General features: G+C 43.0%; 1 protein-coding gene across 1 annotated transcript; it reads right to left on the bottom strand.

The window, feature by feature from the left end:
• Window positions 1-1,388: 1,388 nt before the first annotated feature.
• On the bottom strand, window positions 1,389-8,902 carry LOC124149314 (methylthioribose kinase-like). The gene is made up of 8 exons (XM_046520815.2): window positions 8,463-8,902; window positions 6,991-7,122; window positions 6,396-6,525; window positions 4,438-4,609; window positions 3,894-4,131; window positions 2,883-3,045; window positions 2,008-2,116; window positions 1,389-1,734 (listed from the first exon to the last, which is right to left on the bottom strand). The coding sequence occupies exons 1-8, from the start codon at window positions 8,553-8,555 to the stop codon at window positions 1,587-1,589; spliced, it is 1,185 nt and encodes a 394-aa protein (XP_046376771.2). The 5' UTR covers window positions 8,556-8,902; the 3' UTR covers window positions 1,389-1,586.
• Between the last annotated feature and the right edge of the window lie 1,338 nt (window positions 8,903-10,240).

The following is a 10,240-nucleotide window of genomic DNA, read 5'->3' as shown; positions in this document are numbered from 1 at the left end:
AACAACAACAGCAACAACAACAACAACAACAAAGTGATCTTAAAAAAGGGTACCACCGCACTGCCCTGGTATCAGAATTGGGTCAGATTATTTAATTTGCTCGGTTTACGGATATTATTTTCAAAACCATATACGATAGGTGAACGAACTAAAACAACAAGATCAGTGTATTTTTAAATGAAAAAAATAAGGTCCACAGAGTGAAACAAAAACAATACACAAAAAATGCTGCTTAGTGCACCGTGGCATGGAAAGTAAAAGAGTAGCTTGACATTGCATCGTGATCTATGGGTCGTTTTGTTACTGAAACAGTCGCGGTGGTAACACGGACATCGAAAATATATGCAAACACATGAACACGCACGCACACTGACACACACACACACACAGACACACCCACAGTGACAGACGCACACATACACACACACACACACAGAGGTACACAGACAAACACACACATACACACACAAACCCACACATGCACACACAGACACACAGACACACAGACACACTTTTCAAAATCCGTGATCCGCCTTGGGAATGTACGGGCATTTTATAGTTCAAGCATATCTATGCCCAAAATGAATGAATGAGTTTGGTTAACACATCCTTTACCAGTATATGTTAAATTGGTTTGTCAGCTTACTGTATGAAGAAAGCCAGAAGTGATGCAAGGCTTAGACGTTTACCAATTAGCTGAAACGAGAACAGGTATGGTTCTGACAAATATAATCAGGGAGAGCAGGGATGTAATGTTTCTGTCACGACTAAGGGACGCAACTCTGCACATCAAATTGCGGCGCTTTATGCGACTGGACAACCGGTGCAACTCCTTCGCCAAGATGGACATGTCTAAACACTTGAATTAATTCCACATGAACTAACAACAGCAACAGAGAAACATGAAGCACGTGTTAAAACGTTTGTTCTTTATACAATATAGTGACAGAAAATACCGAATACTACATATATAGTCCCTGTCAGCTTGTATATGACATCCCATCTTCCCGAGGCAAGAGAGTTAACTGACTTTAAAAGTCCAGTTTCCACCCTTGCCGAACTAGGCTGGAATTACTGGGCTCGATCGTAGCGCCACCATGCCTCTCCTAAGGACCAATCAGATACCACTTCTTGTATCACTTGCGTTTGCTTCACACAAAATGGTTGCGCCCGGTCAGGACGATCTGATCGATAATCAATATCTATATTGTGATAAAAAGGGGCTTACATCGCGAAATGCATCAAATCACGTGATCACCTTGATAAAAAACATTTGGAAAATATCTGCTGCCAACGAGTTGGTGGTGCACATGCTAGCAAATCCTGCAATCGACCGAAATCTGCACGACAGTTTACGAACCGGATTTCAATTTCGGTGCGCGATTTTGATTGGACTATGCATAGACTCGTTAGTCGAGCCAAAATGTAACTCCATAATACCAGCCTAGTTCGGCAAGGGTGGAAACTGGACTTTTATAGTCAGTTAACTCTCTTGCCTCGGGAAGATGATGACATCCCTGAGATGATTGTCCTTGCATCGTTAAAGGGCATACATTCTGTATGTTACATGCATGTAGGAAGGAGATTCAGGCCAGCATGAGAGCTATAACCATGAGGGTGCCGATGCTGTGTATCCTGTCGTGGGCCTTCAGCAGTCTCACCCCCGCACCCAGGGCGTCAACCTCTGCCTGGGGGGTAGCGTCGAACTCCGCCACGTGAGCTGCGCCTATCAACCTGGGAAGAATAACATAGTTCTATAATTTGTACAGAAGCCAATACGAGGGTTACCGTTAATGAATTGATCTTAGCAACCCATGGTTGGCGTGAGGCGACTAACGGGATCGGGTGATCAGGCTAGTTGACTTGGTTGATGCATGCCATCGTAGATCTGGGCTCTTGATGGCATTCACTGGATTGTCTAGTTCCGACTCGATTGTAACACACTTCCTTCATATGGCGGGAATATTGTTGAGTGTGGCGTTAAACAACCAACAAACAAAGACATACCTTCTAACGATCTCGCAGCCAGCAAATCCCGCCAACTCCGACATGAAGTCGGCATGGTAGGTCTCCTTGTCTCCGGTAACGCTCGTCATGTGCTTGAAATATTCAGCAACTGTATGAACATGGCAACGATATCCGTAAAGCGAGGAGCTACTGCATAATGTCTCAGCAATTAAGTGATTTACATCTTTGAAGAGGTCTGATGACCATGTCCAGTCTAGGTGGTCAGTCATACGTTCCCTGTTGCCCGTTACCAGGGCTAGCATTACAGTGTACCTGCTGGGTTGATTACTCAGAACATTACAGGTACAGTAAACTACGGTTATAACGAATTTAAAGGGACCCCTAATTTTAGTTCGTAATAACCGTAGTTCGTTATAAGCATATATACAGCATATATACAAGAAATGGCCGGGACTAAAAAATAAGTTCGTTATATCAGTCAGTTCGTTATAAGCGTGTTCGTTATAAACGTAGTTTACTGTAATACACAAGTAGGTTTTAAGTTTCCTTTATTAAAAATATGTCAAATGACCTTGAACTAGCACCCCTTTAAACTGTCATCATCTAAGGCAAGTAAGTAAATGGGATGTTTCGTTTTTCAGCTATATCAGAGTGATCCACAAAGTTGGAGCATTGAACAGACAGGGCTGAGTTATATAATGTGTTAGTACTGTAAGGAGCCTTTATGGTAAGATGGCACACTGTTGAGGGAATGTGAATGCATGTTATTTAACACCGCAGCCACAACACGGCGGCCTGTAATAATCAAGTTTGGATCAGACACGTCAGTGACGGAACCATGCTGTGACTGATCCAGCGAAGGACGATGACACACAAAAAGTTTTTCCTTGGGTTCCTATTGTTAAAAACATCACCTGTCTTGTTGCAGATCTCAACCACCCGGTAAGCAAACACCCTGCGGTTGTCGTTGTCGTCAGGCTGCAGTAGGTGACAGTAGTAGTTGAAGATATAGTTGGCCACGAGGACGCCAACGTCAAAGGAGCAGGGCCCCACGTAGCTGAACTCACTGTCAAACACCTAATAAAGCCAGGTATGTTATATATCAGTATACATCTATATTCTCATGGAAATATCAATTGCGCTTGGATTGTTGCTGAAGTAAAATGAGAGGGTGAATGTTGTTTAACGCCGCATTCAGTAATATTCCAGCTATATGACGAGGACTAAATAATGGAATCAGCACCAGACAAGTTCAGTATTTCAACAGTGCAAGTTGGGTATTATGAGCGACGAGCGACGGCGACCGGGTAGGTTAACACGCGACCGGGTAGGTTAACACGCAATCAACCAAGTCTACGTTGCTGGTGACCAAATGAAACCCATTGGGAATATAATATGAATTACATGAAACGGAAACTATAGAAAAAAGCTGAAACCTGGTGAGGGCACGGTTCGATTCACAACATGAGTACAATATGTCAAGCCCATTTTTGGTGTTCCCCGACCCGTGAAAATACGGTAGAGAACAGGTCTTCAGCAACCGATGCTTGCCGTATGAGAGGCGACTTTGCTTGCCGTATGAGGAGACTATGCTTGCCGTATGAGGCGACCATGCTTGCCGTATGAGGCGACCATGCTTGCCGTATGAGGCGACTATGCTTGCCGTATGAGGCGACTATGCTTGTGGTAATACCCCGGTAGGTAAAATATAATACACAAGAAGAGGAGCCCCGCATGCAGAGACCCAGGTTACAATTGGTCTTCAGCAACCCATGCTTGTTGTTAGAAGCGACTAACGGGATCGGTTGGCTGATGCATGTCATCGTATCCCGATTGCGTGGATCGAAGCTCATGATATCAATCACTGGATTCTGTGACTTGCTGAGTGCGGCACAAAAAACAAACAAACACTTAGACTGCCTCACCTTGGCGTCTTCGTCTTTGACCATGATGGAGCCGGTGTGGAGATCCCCGTGAACCAGAGCCTCCTTCTTCTCCAGGAAGATCCTCTTCATCTCGGCAGCCGCCCGGAGCACCTCCTGGTCCCCATAAACCCAGTCCAGCCTGGCCTTCAAGGACGGGGAGCATCTGTTGGTAGGGTCATCTGGCGAGAAGGGACCCGTAAATATATACCTCTCGGTCAGGTCCATCATTTCAGGGTTCCTGAAACAATTCATGCTAATTTTTATTCTTTGGAAGGAATACACAGCCAAATCAAACCTATCAACGTTGCCCGTTGTAGTTTATAGTGAGCGAAAAATGTTCGTGTGAGTGAGTGAATGAGTGAGTGAGTGAGTGAGTGAGTGAGTGAGTGAGTGAGTGAGTGAGTGAGCACTTAAAGCACTAGACATACGCCCTTAACCCTAGCAAATCATCGTTCGTCAAAAAGAGAATCATTCAGTTACTCCATTCAAGTATTGTGCCATATACACATATATAGCACGTGTCGTCAGATAGGGCAAAACCTACTGAAACTCCTTATCCAGCTGTTTGATGGCGTCCTCCCCTATGTTGGCGACGTGGGTGTCTCTGTGTATCACGGCCACGTCTCTCGCCAGTTTAAGGGCGGCTTCGTCGTCGAGATGGCCGCTAATGAGGGAGCTGCGGTAGATGACGTAGTCACGGAGGTCCTCCATACACACTGGCACGGTAAATAAATGGTATAAAACAATAAAATGTAATGAAGATTTTAACGTCAAGGGACAGTGTTAGTCGTATCCCGAATTATGACACGACGTTGATTGCAAACAGGTAACAACAAATACATAGGAACATACACCCCCGTTAACTCATTCATATTAATGTGTATAGGTATGTACATAATAATATCCTGTCCTTAACATCTGCCTTACGTTTTCATCCACGAGCTACCTAATATCGTCTTCGACTATAAGCTTGGAAGTTTTCGTCCAATACTATTTAGACAACCAGTCTTGACCATGTTTCAGTCGAACCTTCGGTAATGGTCAGTTATATATCTTCAAACCCAGTTGAAAACGTCAGACCGACCTTGCGCAAACTTTGACTGACCAATGGAAGGCAGCTTTCTCGTGCTTTACGGCACTAATTTCAAATTGGCGACTACGCTTCGAAACATATTTTGACAAATTCTCGATTACAAATTTGAAACCTGAACAAAAAAACAGCATTCTGGAATGGCTAATAGATGGTCTTGATTGTAAGGGATTCGTCGTTAAACCCGTAACTATCGTTCGGAATACCCCATGTTAAAGTTTTCGAGGTTGCATGATCAGAAATCACATTCCGACTGTCACTTTCATAATCTGGTAAGCGACGCTCTGATTGGTATGATTAAAGGTCGTTCTGGCGTGACCCTAATGGGATGTCTACAGATCTTTGTTTAGCGGTAGCGAGAACCAGGGTCTGAATTTAATAAGATTGGTTCAAACAGTGTTTTAAAACTAAATCAAATAAACATGACGAAACACCATATAAATTCTCACCTATTTACAAAAGGAAAAGCAACACAGGTTTCTTTTTGTGCTAAAATGACTGTACAACATTCTCCCGTACAACACCATCGTCCCGAGGCAAGGGAGTCAACTCACTATAAAAGTCAAGTTTCCACCCTTGCCGAACTTGGTTGGAATTTCTTGGCTCGATCGTAGCGTCACCAGTGGCTATTACGAGTTATGTCCCTTCTATGCCTCTCCTATTGACCAATCAGATTCCACCTCTCATATCACTTGTAGTTGCTTCAAACAAAATGGCGGCACCCAGTCAAGATCTATAGTGTGATAAAAAGAGTCTTATATCGCGAAGTGCATCAATCACGTGAGCACCTTGATTAAAAACATGAAAAGAACAGGTAAATATCTGTTGACGTCTAGTTGGCGTGCACATGTTTTGCAAATCCTACAATCGTCCGCAATCTGCACGACAGTTTATGAACCGGATGTCGATTTCGTTACGCGATTTTGATTGGACTCTGCATAAACCCGATAGTCCAGCCAAAATATAACTCCATAATACCAGCCTAGTTCAGCAAGTGCGGAAACTGGAATTTTAAAGTCAGTGAACTCCCTTGCCTCAGGAAGAGTGAGTGAGTGAGTGTGTTGGGTTTAACGCCGCTTTTAACAGTATTCCAGTAAAATCACGGCGTGTCAGCTTAATGTGGGAGGAAAGCCCGAAGTGATGCAGGTCTCAGACGTTTACCACTTCGGTGAAACCCACGAGCACGGGTATGGTGCTGACAGACCTAGAAACATAATCGGGGTGAACCGGGATTCGAACCCACAATCATAGGTTTCTGCGTGTCCAGGGGACGCAACTCTGCACAGCGAATCGCGGCGCCTTAGACGACTGGGCCACCCGTGCCCCCGCCTCAGGAAGAAGGTACAGCACAGCCAGATACCATCAGAGGCACAGGAGGTAGCAGGATTCTGTTTACTTGGTGGTCTACTTACTGACTCTCAAGGAACTGTCGTAGAAAATTGGTTTTGGGACACTCCCTGGGGAAATACTGTGAAACTTGAACTGAGCGTTGTATTCAAGTTCCCCCCTTTCTTCATAGAGCGGGAAATCTTTCCCCAAACACTGCAAAAGTCAAAAACGGTTTGAAAGACAATAACACTTTCAAGAACGTCATTTCTAATAAACATTTTGGAGAAAAGGATAAGTAACCGAAACACTACAAGATGAAATAGCCGTTGTATTCAATTTCAATTCAATTTAATATTTTATTCAATACGTATAGGCCACAGGATTTTTGTACAGAATATAATAATACATGCAGGCTGTGAAACATTATAATAAGGATAATAAGTTTTTTTTCAACATGAGCATTACAAATGTATTTAGCTAACTTAACTACAGTGTTAGGCTCTTTCGATGATAAAAGGAGGTTGAATTTGTGATAGTTTGGATGGAGATTGAACTTGGTTTTAATATAAGTTTGTCTTAAGTTAGATGCTGAACAGATGGAAGATACACACACCATGACAATGTCATGCAGCATGCACGTTGACCTCAGATACAACCGGAAGTTGCGTGTTAACTCACTTTGATATAGGGTGGTGCGTGTTTCAATACAACACTGTTGTTTGGATCCTCACTCGGGTAAACTCGGAACACCTCGTTCAGGTTTCCGTCACCGATCTCCTCTACTTTCACACTGGATGTATCCTTTGCCCACTGCAATGCCGACCTGATCATAGTATTTTATTGCAAAAACATATTAACATAGTAAAACAACTTAACTATCACGTGTTTCGTTCAATACAACGGATTCATATAATGAACCGTCCTCAACCATGTAATATATTGTGTCTCCATTCTAGTTTGATAAATGCCTTGAACAGAGTCACTAAAATGTCTTTTTATGGAGCCCTACTCGAATGGCACGACACTATAAATAGCCATCCAATGAAATATTAATCCCATTCATGAGCACGGGAATGGAGGTAATGACGTCACTTCAGAAGCGAAAATATTGTGGTGCATGGGTATATATGGATATATGGATGGATATATAATTCCCTGGATAATCGAGGATGATCAAAGCTGAAAAACCAAATGGTGAGAGGGAATTTAAAAACTCTCATGGAGGGTTAACCGTTACATAATTAGTGTAAAACGGCCACTGCCTGCACACGGTCCAACTCGTCAGTACGTGGAGGCACTGGGGTAGCATGTTGGTCAAAGCGTTCGCTCGTCACGCCGAAGGTCCGGGTTTGATTCCCCTCGTGGGTACAATGCGTGAAAGCGGTGAAACCCATTTCTGGTTTGCCACGTCGTGATATTGCTGGTATGTTGCTAAAAACGTCGTAAAGCCATGCTCACTCACTCACTCACCCACTCGTTATAAGTGAGATGTCGCTTTGTATAGATCCCATGTTAGGAAATGACTATCACGACGTGTGTGTGTGATATGTGAGAGCGATGCAGTGACCCGCCGTATCATGTCTTATCACAACACATGACTGGCAAAAATGACAACTGGCCTAGTAAATAATACAGATACAATCTGACTGCCGTTTCCGAAAGAAACAAAACGAAGACCGAAAACGATTTTGAAAGATAATTTGGGATAACGAACTTTTCGTTTATGATCCAAAATCCTTGTTTACTTTAATGAAATAGTGTACACAGTTTGGGTGACAGTGAGTGAGTATGGTTTTACGCCGCTTTTAGCAATACTCCTGCAATATCCAGCGATCCAGAAATTGGCTGCAGACATTGTACCCATGTCGGCAATCGAACCCGGGTCTTCGGCGTGACGCGCGAACGCTTTAACCACTAGGCTACCCCACCGACCCAGTTTGGGTGGTAATTGAACAAGGCAGATGCAGCTGATAAAAGAAATTAAGATGTGTAGCCAATTGTAGAAGCTAACGTTACTGGCAGATATTTCTAACGAGTCACTTGAAGCGAAAGGTGACATTTAGATATAAATGGTAATAACGAATGGATGGTTAGGGTAACCACAGGTGACATATGTTCATCTGAAAGGGTTAACAGTCGTGTTGACCTACTTGCAGCTCAGCCAAGTGAGAATGTTTCTTCAGGGCTTGTAATACCTTCCCCTGGATGTCAGTATCCGACACATCTACTTCGTTGTCTGCCATTGCCACACCACAGTACAATACACTATATTATTTCTCACTGTTCTCTCCTTCACGAACAGGTCAGAGGATAAATGTCAAACAGGGTCACAGCATGTTGCTGTGACTGCAGGCCGAGGATACGTCGAAACACGGAACTGAAAAGTAACAGCTAAATACTAGCGTATGGTAATCGAATACATAGGTCCGCCTTAAGGTTTGCGTTCACAATATTTAGTCAGTAATGTACACACGATGAGAGATGGCCATGACCCGACACAGATAACTGCCTACTAGACATGTGGTAATATCTGGCCTCGCATAACAACAGTGGAACCCATCACAGATATGAAGGCGAGTCGCGGAAATATAGAGTTATGCCCCTTGGATAAATCTGCTCAATTTCTATTGACGAACCGTCAGTTAATAATTTTAACTCAGAAAAATAGTTTTATGAATGATTTTTTTATGCTAAGCTTCACATTTCACTATTCACTACACATCATAGTTTTTTCAGGTGACACATACCGTTCTTATGGCGGCCCCGTTCTATTTGATACATTCATTTGTTTTTTGTACACACAATGTATAATTAATTACCCCACGTGTAAACACACACGCAACGTATAATTACCCCATGTGTAAACATACACACACTGTATAATTACTCCATGTGTAAACATACACACACTGTATAAATAGCCCACGTGGTAAACACAAACACACACTATACATAATTACCCCACGTGTAAACATACACACACACAATGTATAATTACTTCATGTTTAAACATACTCATACTGTATAAGTACCCCACTTGGTAAACACATGTAAATATATAATTACCCCACGTGTAAACATACACAAAATGTTCCAATTGCCCCGCTAGTAAACATACACACAATGTTTGATTACCCCACGTGTAAACATACACACAATGTATAATGACCCCACGTGTAAACACACAATGTGTAATTACCCCACGTGTAAACATACACACAATATAGTATTACCCTCACGTGTAAACATACACAGAATATATAATTACCCCGCGTGTAAACATACGTACAACATATAATTACCTTATGTGTGAACATACGCACAATAAATACAGAACTTTTTGTCTGATATAAATTTATGAAGGTTTCCAGCATTGATACGAACATGCCTCGTCAATCAAACGTATTTTAGATAAAAACGGAAGGAAAGTTTACAGTTATCAATGTAGGTTTTATTTTATGCTCATCGATGCTGTCACTTGTTCAGCCTGACATCGGTGTCAATTGAGATTTTAAATTGTCATCGTGCCAATGACAATTGACATTGGCAGTTCGATCAATTGTTACATCAATGCTGGTCGTGTAAGCATTGTACGCTAACTCTCTCTCTCTCTCTGTGTGTGTGTGTGTGTGTGTGTGTGTGTGTGTGTGTGTGTGTGTGTGTGTGTGTGTGTGTGTGTGTGTGTGTGTGACCCAGTATAATGACCCCAAGTGGCCGACTAGTCCTTGTTTATTCCCTCAATGCCGAACGCCTTGTTGCTCTCGCAGTGTGGGCACGGGCGTTACCATGTTGAAACTCGTGGTTGCTGCGACGTGCCAAATGAGGTATGGCGTGTGGTCTGAAGACTTGATCAAAGTACCTAGCTGCTGTGACACCATTGCCTCTTCCATGTCCTGGAAGACCAAAGGAACGACCCTCTGTGCAAGAC

This window comes from Haliotis rufescens, unplaced genomic scaffold, assembly GCF_023055435.1.
Source record: "Haliotis rufescens isolate VD_foot unplaced genomic scaffold, xgHalRufe1.0.p SCAF_11, whole genome shotgun sequence".
NCBI lineage: Eukaryota > Metazoa > Mollusca > Gastropoda > Lepetellida > Haliotidae > Haliotis > Haliotis rufescens.
This window is presented reverse-complemented; position numbering and strand designations above follow the sequence as displayed.